The 15,758-nt window shown below is 47.1% G+C and overlaps 1 protein-coding gene across 2 annotated transcripts in view; it reads left to right on the top strand.

Moving 5' to 3' along the window:
- Positions 1–15,758, top strand: part of DDX3X (DEAD-box helicase 3 X-linked) — a 414,092-nt gene that overhangs the window by 123,373 nt on the left and 274,961 nt on the right. For both annotated transcript variants that reach the window (XM_086934122.1, XM_086934121.1), the window contains one exon: positions 866–1,000. In XM_086934122.1, coding sequence (XP_086790248.1) covers positions 866–1,000 — 135 coding nt within the window. The remainder of the gene's footprint in view (positions 1–865; positions 1,001–15,758) is intronic.

The raw sequence follows: 15,758 nt of genomic DNA, 5'->3' as shown, positions 1-15,758 counted from the left end.
ACACTAATCCACTATTTAATTATCGACCCCTCCATATTGGCATGGCATCTATAACGCAAACTGTTTGCAAGACTGATTATTTTGTATTTTTAATTGACAAACTTTCCAGGTAAACAAAGAGCTCCTAATTCCATGTTTTAGTTTGTCTACCCCACATGTGGAGGATGTACTGAGGTTTATGAAATTATTGAAAATGGTTATGACCAAGAGCACGGGTCACTTTAAAAAAAATGTTTTATTAATTTTTCAATACAAACAAAATAGCACAATGCTGCACTAGCAGGTTTCCTCACATTATTGTTGAAGAAAGCGTAGAAACTGGAGCTTCAGTTGGGGGCAAGGAAACAAAAGGGATAGATAAACATCCGGCATCCACATGCATAGAGGTGTTGTATAGGGGAACAGTGCATGTGGTTGAACTTTTTGTGATCCTTTAAATAGACTCACGTGTGGCAGAAGGGGACACCCTGGCTCATCTAGCTCAGTCTTGGCTATCGCAGTGGGTGCTGCGTCTCCATCTGGTGTTGGAATCTGATTCGTCTCACAGAAATCTCTTGATCACCCAACTTGCCTAGCATGTCACCCCAACACTGGTAACCTTAGCCTAATTTTTACCTCTAAGGAAGCTAGAAATTGACTCATTAACATCTCTTCTGTTGCACCTCCGCAGCATGAATCTCCAGCAAATGTTTTTTTCTTTAATTGTTTGTTCCACCATTGAAATAGAATCCAGCTTTTTCATTGGATTGTTTTAGTTTTAATTAACTAAATGTTTGTGTAAGCTGAAGGATCTACGCTATGTGTGATCGAATTGCATTATTATAACAATTTGACCTGCAAGGTGCTATATGTCCTTCATTTTAAGATACCACCTGGGACTCTGGTCGTGGAGGTAGTGCATACGTGAATGGATTTAATGACCGTGACAGCAGAGTGAATGGATTTGACAGAGATCGCAGTGGTTTTGCCGCAAGAGGTGGACCTGGAAGCAGTGATAGAGGTGGGTTTTTTCTACCTTTTTTTATTTTCTCTACAGTCTTAGTTGCTAAATTTCATCAAGCATTTAAGGTGTTTAACCCCTTCCACACTCATGACGAGCCCAGCTCGTCATGGAGCAGGGCGCTCGCACGCTGATGCCGAGCTGGGCTCGTCATGAATAAAGGGAAATAGCAATTCCCAGCACAGCAGGGGAAAACGCCTAGCAGCCAAGGTGTTAAGAAGGGAGTTACATAAAGCTTATTTTGCGAGAGGGTGGAATTGATTAAGATGTTTTATTTCTTAATGCTCCACTTTTGCACTACTAGAAGCACCACTTAATTGTAGTAAGTTGTGCACCTAGTTTTATTAAGTACTAGAAAGCAAAGCTACACCTAACCTGCCTTAGCGAAAACACTTTAATCTACCCAGTCCACTCGATGTATCCCACTCTACCCTATCCCGTCCCACTCTACCCTATCCCGTCCCACTCTACCCTATCCCGTCCCACTCTACCCTATCCCGTCCCACTCTACCCTATCCCGTCCCACTCTACCCCATTCCAGTCTACTCCATCCCAGTCTACTCCACTTGACTTAAATCTACCTTGGTCTTCCCCACCTCACAATTTCATACCGGACCCCTCAGTCTGCTTTTAAAACTGCACACATCATGGAACCTGCCCTTCAGGCAGTTATTAAATCCCCTAGGGAATTGCTGGATGCAGGCACCCTGACAATGCTAAGATTTGTCAGCTGTCTTCGATACGGTCTCAGTCCATCCTTATTTAAAGACTGTACAATATAGGCACACATACGATAGCGCTAGCATAGTTCTCTTTCTGGCTGACCAAACCCATGCGGTCTTGATTCATCCCTTCAAATCTAGGACAGTCCCAAGTAAGCGGGTATCTTGGGGAACCTTCCTGAGTCCTACCCTTTTTAGGTCTTTGCTAGCCTAGGCTGCGCACATGCGCAGTCTCGCTGGCAAAATTTAATGTCTGAGTAGCGAGGTCAAGCCCTGCCCCTCATCTCCATTGGCTGGCCTCCTAAACGGCGGACAGCCATTGGAGCAGGTCTGTGACGCCATTCTTTCGGTCTAAGCCCAGTCTTTTTTGGATTGGGGGGCGTGTTTTTGACATTCTTTCTACCTAGTGACGTTTTCAGTCAAAGGTTGATTAAATAATTGAACCCTATTGTATCCACAAGATAACTATATCATTCTTGTGTTCATAAACATTCAATGAAATCAGCTGAAGAGAAAAATGAGCACACAGTAAATTAATTTTCTATGAATTTTTAGTATTGAATTGATCAGAGAGTACAAATCATGGGGATAAAAAGCAGAATCTAATCCAATATTGGCAGTTATGAATGGATGTACATAAAAATCAACAAATCGATTCATAACATTTCAACACCTCCATAGGTAAAAGACCAAGTTCACTAATATACAGAGGTATCCTTTGAGCATTAATGCTGTGGAGAGGATTAGGTCAACGTTTCGGTCTTGCTTGTAAGCATCAATAAGACCATCAGGACTAATTTTTCGTGAAAAAAGCCCCCTATGCAAAAAGCTATTTATGTAAAATTACTTACACGCTTCAAACAATCTATGAACAGAACAATAAGCTGCTATGCTAGCTTATATCAAACTGTGCTTCACACCCTAATGATGTGACTTGGAAATCAACAAATTAATGCAGTAATAGTTAATAAAGCAATTACCTTCTCTTTTAAAGATGCATAAAACAAACATTAATGAGACTCAGAGATTATCATATTGTGTTCCCAAATGGAGGCCAAAATTAATACTCAAAGACAAAGCGGAGATAATAACTGGTCGCCACCTTCAATATATTCAACTGGAGAATCTGAAACAATAGGTATATACCAATTAAATATGCATCCACTATTTTGGACTAGTTCGCATAAAAAAGGGGTTTGAATGGAGCATACCTCCAGTGACTAGCGATGTCAGCTGTAACTGCGGTAAGGTGATTCTGCTAGAAGTCTTGACTGGGTAGACAGAAATATCGTGGTATCTACAAAAATGTTTTGCATTTTGTAATACGGTTCGTACAGCTAATATGAGCATAGTAAAATGCAAAAGACTCAATCTAAATGTTTTCCTATATATTTACAGATAAGCAACTGTGACATACAAGTTCCGCTGTATTTCCTCAAATCCTTGGAAATGAAAACTAAAATTGGGTCAAAGCCCCACTTGTTGTAAGTTTCCTTGATTAAGAAATGTTGCCATTAGTGGTACTGCTCGTGCTCTCTCGCTGCGTGTTATGAGGACGAGCTTTCTTAATATAGAACAGTCAAAAATGACTTTGATAAAAAAAAATATACTGGTATTGCATCGATTTTTGACTCTGCATTTAAATTCATGACCATTCCCATTACGTCTGATACACTCGTTCCTGTTACGGTGTTAGTTTCAAGAGCAGGATATTCACTTTTGTGCGATTAGGAAGTACAAGATATTATGCTGTTTATCACTGTGCGTAGGCTATACTAGCGTTTTTATTCTCGTGCACCCCGTGATAGCAATATTGCAGTCATTGCACGCTTTGTAATCCAGTTCTTAAAATTGCATTTCTCTAGAATTTTTTCACTGCACCAGTATGCGGGGAGCTAGCCCACATGTTTACGGTCCGTATATCGACGGCCTTGGACACTTTCTGTTGCATGTTGGCAATATGTTACCATTCTTGACACATGCCTCGTAGAGTATCAAAACCTACCGCTCCAAATAGATTCCTGTTCTAACTGCAGCAGACTTTATCCGAGAACAGCCATCACTCAGTTGGTTTCATAAACGACACCTCCATTATGTTTTTTTTAAATGGCATGATGTAATGTACTCAACCAGTGTTTAGCTGAACGCAGAGTCAAAATCGATGCAGTACCAGTATATTTTTTTATCCGTCTAATTTTTGACTGTTATGTATATTAAGAAAGCTCTGCTTCATAACACGCAGCGAGAGAGCACGAGTGGTGCCACTAATGGCAACATTTCTTAATCAAAGAAACTTACAACAAGTGGGGCTTTGACCAAATTTTAGTTTTCTTTTCCTAGGATTCGAGGAAATACAACAGAACTTGTATGTCCCAGTTCCTTATAAGTAAATATATAGGGAAACCTTTAGATTGAGTCTTTTGCATTTTACTATGCTCATAGTAGCTATACGAATCTTATTACAAAATGCAATTTTTTTTTGTAGATACCACAATATTTCTGCCTACCTAGTAAAGACTTATAGCAGAATCACCTTACCTCAGTTACAGCTGACTTCGCTAGTCACTGCAGGTATGCTCCATTCAAACACCTTTGTTATGCGAACTAGTCAAAAATAGTGGATGCATATTTAATTGGTAAATACGTATTGTTTCAGATTCTCCAGTTGAATATATTGAAGGTGGCGACCAGTTTTTATCTCTGCTTTGTCTCTCCTAAGTGAGTCTATTAAAGGCCTCCATTTGGGAACACAATATGATAATCTCCGAGTCTCATTGTTTGTATTCTCCATTTGGGAACACAGTTTGATCTTTCTGAGTTTCATTAATGTTAGATTCATGCATCTTTAGAAGAGAAGGTAATTGCTTTATCTATTACTGCATTAATTTTTGTTGATTTCCAAGTCACATCATTGGGGTGTGAAGCACACAGTTTTTTATATAAGCTAGCATAGCAGCTTATTGTTGTTTTCATAGATTGTTTGAAGCATGTAAGTAATTATACATAAATTGCTTTTTGCATAGGGGGCTTTTTTCACGAAAAATTAGTCCAGATGATGGTCTTATTGATGCCTACAAGCAAGACCGAAATGTTGACCTAACCACCATCTCCACAGCATTAATGCTCGAAGGATACCTCTGTATATTAGTGAACTTGGTCTTCTTATTTTATCTATGGAGTTGTTGGAATGTTATGAATCTATTTGTTGATTTTTATGTACATCCATTCATAACTGCCAATATTGGATTTGTTACGGCTTTTTATCCCCATGATTTGTACTCTCTGATCAATTCAATACTAACAATACATAGAAAATGAATTTACTGTGTGCTAATTTTTCGCTTCTCTTCAGCTTGATTTCATGGAATGTTTATGAATAACAAAAGAGTGATAGTTATCCTGTGGATACGATAGAGTTCAATTATTTAATCAACCCTTGAATAATACACGTTAAACCGTAGGTACTCAGTTTATGAACAAAATCCCTTGTAGCCATTCCTTATCCTAACCTATACATTGCCCAAGCATACAAGGGTTTATTGGGTCACCCAAATCTCCTCCTAGTTTTCAGTCAAAAGCACGCCCCCAGTCTGAAAAGGACGGAGCTTAGATGGAAAGAACCATTTGTCTCTAAGCCCCGTCTTTTTCAAACTGGGCGGCGTGTTTTTCATTGGGGGCTGTGTTTTCTAGGATGTAAACAACAATCAAACACGCCCCCCAGTCTGAAAAGGACTGGGCTTAGAGACAAATGGCAGCACTAGAGGCTTGTTTTTCATTCTTATAGCGCAAACTCGACCCAAGGGTATCGAAGCACTTGAACATGAGCACCAACCAATTGCATTACACACCGACATGGACATGTTTTATTTTAGGCTCGGAGATTTAAGGGATTTGTCCAGAATCACAGGTAGCCTGAGCGTCCCGCCAAGACTCAAACCCGGTACCACAGCTTTAAAGTCGGCCGCTGTAGCCATTACAACACATCTTCTATCTGCTCTTCGTTTAATTACGGTTGCACAAGAAGCCGTTGAAACAGAGGGGTTCCTCTAATGGGCGACAGGAAGCCGCCTTCATGCTTACCAGGAGGAAGCACTCACATGGTCTGTCTCGTGACTGCTGTCCCAGCGTCCTCCCTCTGGCGGCGAAGGCCGGTGTTCAGCTGTGTGGGTGACTGGTCTCTTGTCTAGCCCCTGGAAGTAGGATGGGTTGTCACATTTACAGGTGGGGATTAGTCAGCGCTGCCCCTCAGAGCCCGGTGGGAGTGGTGTGTACGTTGACGGGCTCACGAGTTTCCGAGGCAGTCAGTAGTTGTAACGCAAGGCCTGTGCTGCTCCTCTCGTGTGTCCTGTGTTCAATCGTGGCTCCTCCTCTCGGGGGCGGAGGCCGAGCACCGCTGACTGCCTCCAGATGCTGGGTGCCCCCCCCCCCCCCCCCCCATCCCCCCAGAGCCGGATACAGGCTCAGGCCCGAGGGTAGATAGCCGTTATCAGCTGCGGCGCTGAGCCCGGGTTCTGTGATTTGAAACATGGGGACGCTGAAGAGGCTGCAGCAGCTCTGCGAGGACTTGCAGCACCCGGACACGGTGGCGTGCTTTCAGCGGCTGTGTAGGGTCGGGGAAGCTGTGGAGAAGCACTCCTGGGCAGAAGGTATCATAGCAAATGTACGGGAGCACCAGGAGCTGCGCACAAGCCCCCCAAGGACAGGGTTTGGGGGAATGGACAGCGCAGGAACTTTAACGGGGGAGGACGGCCAGCCTTTTGTGATCAGTATCCAGGCGCTGTACTACTTCTTCACCCTGGGCACAGAACTGGGCAACAAGCTTTTGTATCATTTTTCCCCTTCTGGATCTGGAACGTGGACCCCTACGTCTGGGTGTGGGTGATGTACCTGGGCCAGTGTACCAAAGACTTAGTGCAGCGCCCTCGACCCTTCTCGCAGCCTGTGTTGAAGCTAGAGGTTTTTTACAACTGAATACAGCATGTCCTTCACGCACGCCATGTCCAGCACCGCTATCCCACTCTCTGCTGCTGCTGTCCTACAGCCGTTGGCAAGTGAGTGCCCATGGGTGTTGTGTCTGTTTTGCTTTGGGGTGGCAGTTTTGCACCTTAGTTTGCGGGCGAGACTGACAGGTGCGCGTAAAGAGGGTACTCTTCCAGGGGATCCTCATCAATAGTCATAAGCACTGAATATTCCCGCCCATGTGCGGGACCCAGGAAACAACATTAAAAAAGATATGTAAAAACATATCTCGCTCCCCATATATGTACATATAATAATTTTCTCACACCAATGCAGCTCCAAAACTGAGGCTAAAACAATGTAAACACATGTACATGTACTGCAATTAGTAAGGAAACAAACACATTAGGTCAAATTTCCCTTGAACTTTGTGTTTTAATGAGTAAAACCACTCATAAATCCTGCAAATTGCTCATGATTGTTAGCCCTCAGGCTGCATTGCAAACAATAGCATAGAAAATGAAACCATTTTCTACAAAAACTGGCACCGTGCCTTTAAGGCAGCCCTGACCCCAACCTTCCCACAGGGGTGACAGTTAGGTCAGTTCTTTCTGGCTCCTTCAGTCAGGACACTAGTGTAACAGCTCCCTTTTTGACTTTCTGTCAAAAAATATTCTTGGTAATCTACAAATTTTGATTTCACTCGACTTCTTTAAGACCTAGGGTGCTACTACTACCCTTTTTAGGTTTAAAGGTGTTTTTCCTTTCAAAATGCCTTCCCTTTTTGACAAATGCCCTTCATGTGGAAGGAAGATGGCCAAGACTGACTCATTCAGTGTGTATCCTGTGCCTACCAGACTCTCATTCTTCGAAATCCTGGTAACACTGACAGGTTTTAACATCCAGAACTCTCAAAGACTGAGAATTCAAGTTTATGGACTTTCTGAGAGTAAGATCTCCCAAGAAGCAGAAAATTCGGAGGCAGTCGACTTCGAAAGAAGCCCCGACTTGTTCACCTTCGGCGTCGGTATCGGCGCCAAAGAAGCAGTCTGCGACGAAGTCTTCAGCGTCCACATCGAAGGTACCTCCGCTACAGACCGCGTCGAGGGGTAGGTCAGTCTAAGCAGAAGAAGTCGACGGCAAGCCAATCGACGTCGAAGCAGCATTGTCATACTGTGACGTAGAGGCATTCTCCGTCGACGCTTAGCCACCGGCGTTCGGTGTTGAGACATCCTCCGTCGACAACTAGTCGTGATCGTTCGGCTTCGAGGGAGCCTCTGCCGACACATTGTCTATAGACGTCGAAGCCGCCCACGTAGACGCCCTGTCAATGGCGTTCGACGTTGAGGCACCCTCCGTCGCCGCCAGTACATCGGCGGTCGGCGTCTAAGCAGCCTCCGTCGTCGAGCAGGCATCCTTTCACGGTGAGACGCTCTGTCGAAGGACAGTCATCGACACTCTAGGTCGGCGTCTAGATCTGTCGACGTCTAAGGAGTCAATCTGCTCGGCGTCTAAACAGCGACCGTCGACGGATCAACTGAGATCCTGAGAGCGAAGCGTCTCACAGCCAGTGAATAGATCTCCTTCAAGATCACAGGAGAGCCCCTGTGAGGCAGGTGGTGCCTGAGATGGAGAGTGAACCTTTGGACCAGACTCAAGTCATAAGGTCTCAGCTGGGTTCCCCAGGATCAGCATCGGCTGCGGAGGTGGAGAAATCACCATTACAGGATCCACCTGCCAAAAGGAGGGTTTCAGAAGAGGCCGGTCGAGATCTTCCTCTAGACGGTCTAGTGAGCCTGTCCTCATCCTCCTCGGCATCTCGAAGTGGCAGATCCTCGGATGGGGATAACAGCTATTCGGATAGGGACGGGTCAAAGTCCCCTGTAAGGTCGCAGCCGGATCGAACGGATCAGCCTCCTCCACGTTCACGTTCGCCGGTGCAGGAGCGTGCCCAAAAATCTCCTGTAAGTCTTTCCCCAAGGTGGTATAGACCTCTTCACCACTGGGCCAAGGACAAGGGAACGGCGGACCAGTTGAGGGCGTATCGAGATCAGACTTCCTGCCGCAAAGAAGGGTCTTGTTCTAGAGGACATTCAAGTAGAAGATCTAGTCACAGGGTGTGATCTCGTTCTAGAACGCGCTCCAGTAGGAGAACATCTAGGTCCAGGCGGACTCATAGCTCTTAGAGTTCGAGACCCGATCGCACAGGAATTACTCTCCTACCCTGACAAAGTCCACGCTCGAATATCTCCAACAGAGGATATTTTCTCGTACCAAGACATCTTGGGCAGGGGAGCCCTGAAGCTAGGAGTGCCAATGACCGCTCCGCAGATCAAGACAACGGTCATCTTTGAAACCCTGCAGCACAGAACGGCACCCAAACCCTTATTGCTGTTGGTCCCGGGTATCATGGACCCGGTGAATGAAGTTTTCCTGACTCCGGTGTAGGAGAGTAGGGTCTGCAATCCTATGATCACCCAGATTTTTTGCTTTTGTTTCACTGGTTTACGACTTTCTCTGGCTGTGGGCCTGCCAATCAGACCCACAGCCTGGCTGTTCTCTTTCTAAATTACTTCATGTACCCTAGGTGCATCTACCAATTGGTACTGGGCCACCTTATCAGACCCTGTAACTCAGGGCATAGGTGTACCCAGGGCTACCAGGGGCTGCAGCATGTATTATGCCACCCCTGGCTGGCCTCCTAAATTTGACACAACTGGCTGCATGACAGCTGGGGCAAAGTCGTGTAATCACCCTTTGCTGTAGGTGTAGTATACCTATACCTAACCCTAAAATGGACACACAGATTCCTATCAGTCACTCCTATGGCAGGCCTTGACAATCCTGAAGGCAGAGTGCTTGGAATCGTGTGAGATGGTGCTCTGGCATGAGCTGAGCCTGTCTACAGCTTGCGGAATCAAGTCCTAATAGCTGTTCCATGATATCGCATACCATATACTCTTAAGTGCATTATAATCCTCGCGGTTAAATGCTATCTTTGGTATTGCTTTATCAAAACATGTCGAGTAAGGTGTCATACGAATTGGAATACTAACCCCTCGCCAATTCTGGCGACGGGGTTAGCATTCCACCCTTCTAGAGGGACACGACATGTATGTAACTGTGAACCCCGGTTAAAGTTAACTGAAGCCTCAGCTCCACAAAATGGATGCTGCCACCACAGACACGAGTCTGACCCCCTGCAGCTGGGAGTCCTTCCAGCGAGGGGAGCCTGGACAAAGGGTTTCCTGTCAGGGGCGGTGCTAGCACCGTCCCAGACATGGTTTTGTGTATCCTGGGTAGGCAGGGCTTTACAGGAAGGTGACTGCTGAGTGGCACCCCGGTGCTCACTACGCATAGGCCGGTCTGAACCAGTTCCAGGGGCACACCAGCCCCTGGCCTGGGGAAGTCCGGCATGGCTGAGGGGTGTAACCACCCCCCCACCTAGTCCCACCCATAGGCAGGACCTAGTCACCGGGTCAGCCCCCTTTTTTAGTATAAAGATGGGAGCGGGCCCCCTGTAAAAATTAGATCATCTTTGGAATCAAGATACCACTTTCTTCGAAAGGACTTCACGATTTCTTCTTCAAGATTCTCCCTTGTGGCTAAGGAGTAGTCACCCTGCATCAAGCGGGCACCATCCTAAAGAACACTGCGGTCTGCTGCAAGTCCTTCTTCACGAATCCGACGACCCAGCTCGACGAGACCCGGCTTCCCTGGCACCTCTGACCTCTACTCACCTCTACAGCCAAGCTGAGAACCGTGAGTGCGACGAGACCTCAAGGGACCGACGATCGCCAAGACTGCACGACATCTTTACTGCAAGCCCACCGTGTCCTCCACTGGTGAGTGCTTTGGGGTCCGAGAAGCCCCGACCCTGCGCAGCTCCAGCACCCAAGATCAGCCCCCCTGCATCTCCACGATCGGCGTGGGGCCCTTCTGCTGTTTGCTGTGCACCGCGTTGTTTGGCTACTAGCCGGCTGGCTTGTGGCCTTCTGAACGACGCCCAACGACTTCACGACTGCTGGTCTGGTTGCTCCAGACTGGCCCTTGCTTCCTTGTTCAAGAGAGGCACCCCGGACCCTCCTGGTCCACTCCAGACGCCATTTTAGGTCCACCGCGTGGGCTTGAATTTGCCAAGGCTTTGTTGCCCAATCCTGGGTCCAGCGACGCCGACAGCTTCCATCTTCGTGGGACAGCTCGATCCTCCATCCTGGTCGCCGACAACGCCTCCTGGTCCGTGAGATCTTCGAGTCAAGCGTCACCCACTCACCTAGTCGAGGTGGCTACCATCCGGTGCCCTCCTGGTGCCCACTGACTACTGGCTAGTAGTCTCGAACTTGGTCCCCTCTGCTTTCAGGTGTCATCTATCTTCAAGATCCAGGCTTGGATCCGACTGAACTTTCTTCACTGGTCACCGGCCAGCATCTTTTCTTCCGGCTCCTGGTCCGTCTACGAGGATTCCCGACGTCTTTTCAGACCTATGCAGCTGCAGCCCCTGGGCTAGGTAACTTCGGCATTTCGGTGCCCCAGCATAGCCTCACTATCCAAGGGTCAGAATCTACTTTCGTTTTCTCCCTACCAGGTCGGGTTCGCCCGAGAACACTAACTTTCTATTTCCTAGCTACCATAGACTTTTGTCCCGCATCTCGCGTGAGAGTGCACACACTGCACCCGAGTCCCCTAGGCCTCCTAGACGTAATCTAACGATTCCCTAGTCAAGTCCTAGCGATTCCAAAAGCTATTAGTACTGTACTTACCTGCTAGGAATTTCGCATTCCACTTTCAGAGTATATGGTTTTCCGTGCCCCTCGGGCATTTGTATATACTGTGCTAACTTAAGTATTTTTGTAAGAGTTTTGGTTTGTGCTTAGTACCCTGTCCTCATAAAGAGTACAGGGCTGTTGTGATCTTTAAATAAATAACTGTTTATTTTCATAACACTTGTGTGGTGTCCTTTCACTTGGTATTCAAGGGGTATATGTGTGGTAAACAGCTGGCTTAACGCGCCCTCTCGAGTCTTTAGCCTTAGACTGCTCGTATCCACGCTACTAGGATAGCTGGTCTATAAGGTTGACTTACAACCAATCATCAATAAGGGTTGCTGGACTGATACATAGTGTTCACTAGAATAGTGAGCACTGCATATCAGGCCACCTTCTCACATTGGTGAGCAGCGGTTGGGATTTGAGCTTGCTGTTGTTTTACCACACGTATCCTAAGAATATCTTGTTGAAAGATCACATAAGTACTGTTAGGTACACATAACTAAAGCTTAGAATACTCTGAGTTCTACTGAACCAGCTGTTGTAGCTCCTCAAGGCTTAGCACACCTTGGCTGCAACTCTTAGCAAGGGATCAGTAGGTAAACACATAGTGTAGGTAGGTGCATCACTTACACCACACTAGAAACAGTATGTCGGACAAAGGAGGAAACACTGAGGTTCCCCTTGTGTCAGTTGACCCTCCACAGGTCATCTCTTCAAGATATACTGCGCTTAGCTTCCATGAGTTACGACAAGTGTGTACCTCTAGGAAGATTAAGCAGGGGTCTAACCCCACAACTGCCTTTCTGATTGGTCTCTTAGAGACTCATGATGCAAGGAGGGCTGGTAACCCAGACCCTTCTAATTCAGATGGCAACATGCCCTCCTTACAGGGTCCCTTTGATGCCCAGGACCATCCTCTTCAGGCAGCAGATGATGCTGATGATGAGGATGATGATTTGGTATCAGGGGATGAGGCAGAAAAGGAACAGGTAGAAGTCAGCAGACTAACCAGGTCCAACTTAAGCAGACATGAGATGGGCACTAGGGGACCCTTGGGGCCACTCTCAGGTCAGCTTAACATTGGGAATGGACGAGATAGATCTCTATCAAGAGGCTCTATCAGATCCCTTCATACCAATGGCTCTCAACGTTCCTCTCAAAGGGGAATGACATCTCCCCAGAGGAGAATGTATGAAGCTAAGGAAAAGGCAGCCAATCTGAGGATTGAAAGGGAAGAACTTGCCCTGGCCAAAGAGAGGCTTGCCTTTGCTAGAGAGCAACAATTGAGTGGGACAGTCCCCACTGGTGGCAGCATTGTACCTAGCAATAGGGAAAGGAGTTTTGATACAAAACACCTTGGTAAGATAGTGCCCCCCTTTAAACAAGGGGATGACATCCACAAATGGATTACTGCTTTGGAGAGGGCCTGCACTGTGCAAGGTGTTCCCCCAAGTCAGTGGGCAGCTATCTTGTGGCTCTCCTTTGAGGGTAAAGGAAGAGACAAGCTCCTCACCACAAGGGTGGAGGATGCTAATGATTACCAAGTCTTGAAAAATGCACTGGTTGATGGGTTTGGCCTAACCACTGAGCAGTACAGGGTGCTGTTCAGGGATACCCAGAAAACTCAGTCTCAAGATTGGGCTGACTTTGTAGATTGTGCCACTAAGGCTTTTGAGGGCTGGTTGCTGGGCAGTAAGGTTACTGATTATAAAGGATTGTACAATTTGATGATGAGAGAGCAAATTTTAAACAATTGTCAGAACCAGTTGTTGCATCAGCATCTTGTTGACTCAGATCTGACCTCTCCCCAAGAATTGGGAAAGAAGGCAGACAGATGGGTTAGAACAAGAGTTAAACAGAACCAGGGCCAGAATCAAGGTGGTCAGAAGAAAGCAGACCAGAAGGGTAAGGATTCGAAAGGGGAACAAAATGACCAGAAGTCTTCGACAGGTCCCCAACAACCCAAAGAGGGTGGGGGTCAGGCTCCCCAAAAGAAGAAAGAAGGCCAATCTAAAAGGTGGTGCCAATACTGCAAAAGTAAAACTCACTGGTTTAGTGAGTGCACCAAGAAAGGAGGAGGGCAGACTCCTGCCACTGCAGCCCCTAAGGCACCTGTGCCCCCTAGTACAGCCAGCAGTGGTAGTGCACCTCCCAAGGGTTTAGTAGGGTTAACCCTGGGTTCTGAGGGGAGTGACAACTTAGTTGGCACCCTCACTCAGGCTGTCCTTGTCAGTACAGGGGATATGGATATGTCCCCTGACATAAGTCCCAATACTTTGGGCAAATACAGACAGACACCTTTTATTAATGGAAAAATGGCTCAGGCCTATAGGGACACTTGTGCCAGTGTCACAATGGTGACACCTAGCTTTGTGGACCCTGGACAGATCATGCCAGGTACAGAATTCCTGGTGACCAATGCAAGCAATGTCACTACCAATCATAGTATGGCAATTGTAGCTTTCTCCTGGGGAGGGGTAACTGGCCACAAGAAGGTTGTAGTTAGTTCAGACCTCCCAGTGGATTGTTTGTTGGGCAATGATTTGGAGTCATCACAATGGTCAGAAGTGGAGCAGAGGACTCATCTGGAAATGTTAGGTTTGCCAGCACATGTGTTTGCTGTGACTAGGTCACAGGCCAGAAGATGCCCCACTGAACAGGTGCTGGATCCTGGAACAATGGACCAGACACCTTCCAAGAAAAAGAGCAGTAGGGTTAAGGCTGTGCCTTCCCCCTTGCCCCAGGTTGTGGATCAAGTCTCAGAGGAGGCTGACCTGCAGGAATTGAGGGAAACTGAGCCTAGAGAGTTTGAACTTGATCAAGTTGAATTCTTGGGTTCAGGGGGACCCTCAAGGGAAGACCTGGGGAAGGACCAGTTAGGCTGCCCTTCTCTTGAACCCCTCAGACAGCAGGCTGCTGCTGAGGCTGCTGGGAACGCCACAGGTACCCACAAGGTATACTGGGAAGATGGACTCCTGTACACTGAGTCAAGAGACCCCAAGCCTGGCATGACCAGGAGGCTGGTTGTACCCTTGTCGCAGAGAGGTTTCCTACTTACCTTGGCCCATGAGATTCCCTTAGCAGGACACTTAGGCCAGACAAAGACTTGGGACAGGCTTGTCTCACACTTTCACTGGCCTCACATGAATGAGGATACCAAGGAGTTTTGTCGCTCCTGTGTCACTTGCCAAGCCAGTGGTAAGTCAGGTGGCACAACAAAGGCCCCCCTTATACCAATGCCTGTGGTGGGGGTGCCCTTTGAAAGAGTGGGGATTGACATTGTTGGTCCAATGGAACCCCAGACAGCATCAGGGCACAAGTTTATACTGGTGGTAGTGGATCATGCCACCAGGTATCCTGAAGCTATTCCACTTAGGACCACCACAGCCCCTGTGGTGGCAAGGGCCCTAGTTGGAGTGTTCTCCAGAGTGGGCTTCCCTAAGGAGGTTGTCTCTGACAGAGGTGCAAACTTCATGTCAAGCTATTTAACTGCTATGTGGAAGGAGTGTGGTGTCAATTACAAATTCACTACACCCTATCACCCACAATGCAATGGGCTTGTTGAAAGGTTCAACAGGACCCTAAAAGGGATGATTCATGGACTACCTGAAACCCTCAGGCGTAGATGGGATGTCCTGATGCCCTGCCTTCTGTTTGCTTACAGAGAGGTCCCACAAAAGGGGGTTGGCTACAGCCCTTTTGAACTTTTGTATGGGCATCCTGTGAGAGGCCCCTTGTGTTTGGTGAAGGAAGGATGGGAGAGACCTCTCAAAAAGCCTGCAACCAACATAATGGACTATGTACTTGGTCTCCGCTCCAGGATGGCTGAGTATATGGAGAAGGCATCAGAAAACCTTAAGGCCAGTCAAGAACTTCAAAAAGCTTGGCATGACCAAAAGGCTGTCCTGACTGTTTATCAGCCTGGACAGAAGGTGTGGGTGCTGGAGCCAGTGGCCCCAGCAGCACTCAAAGACAAATGGTCTGGGCCCCACACAATCCTTGAGCAAAAGGGAGAGGTCACCTACCTGGTGGACCTTGGAACTCCCAGGAGTCCCCATAGGGTACTCCATGTCAACAGGCTCAAAGCATATGTCGACAGGAAGGACATGAGCTTGCTCATGGCCATAGATGAGGGACAGGAGGAAGAGAGTGACCCTCTCCCAGACCTGCTCACTCAGAATCCTGATGATGGGTCAGTAGATGGTGTTGTCTTTTGTGGCAGCCTCTCTGAACATCAGCAGAAAGACTGTAAACAGGTTCTTCAGTCTTTCAGACATATGTTCTCTCTGACACCCAGTCAGACCAATT

The sequence above is a fragment of the Lissotriton vulgaris genome, chromosome 8 (assembly GCF_964263255.1).
Source record: "Lissotriton vulgaris chromosome 8, aLisVul1.2, whole genome shotgun sequence".
NCBI lineage: Eukaryota > Metazoa > Chordata > Amphibia > Caudata > Salamandridae > Lissotriton > Lissotriton vulgaris.
This window is presented reverse-complemented; position numbering and strand designations above follow the sequence as displayed.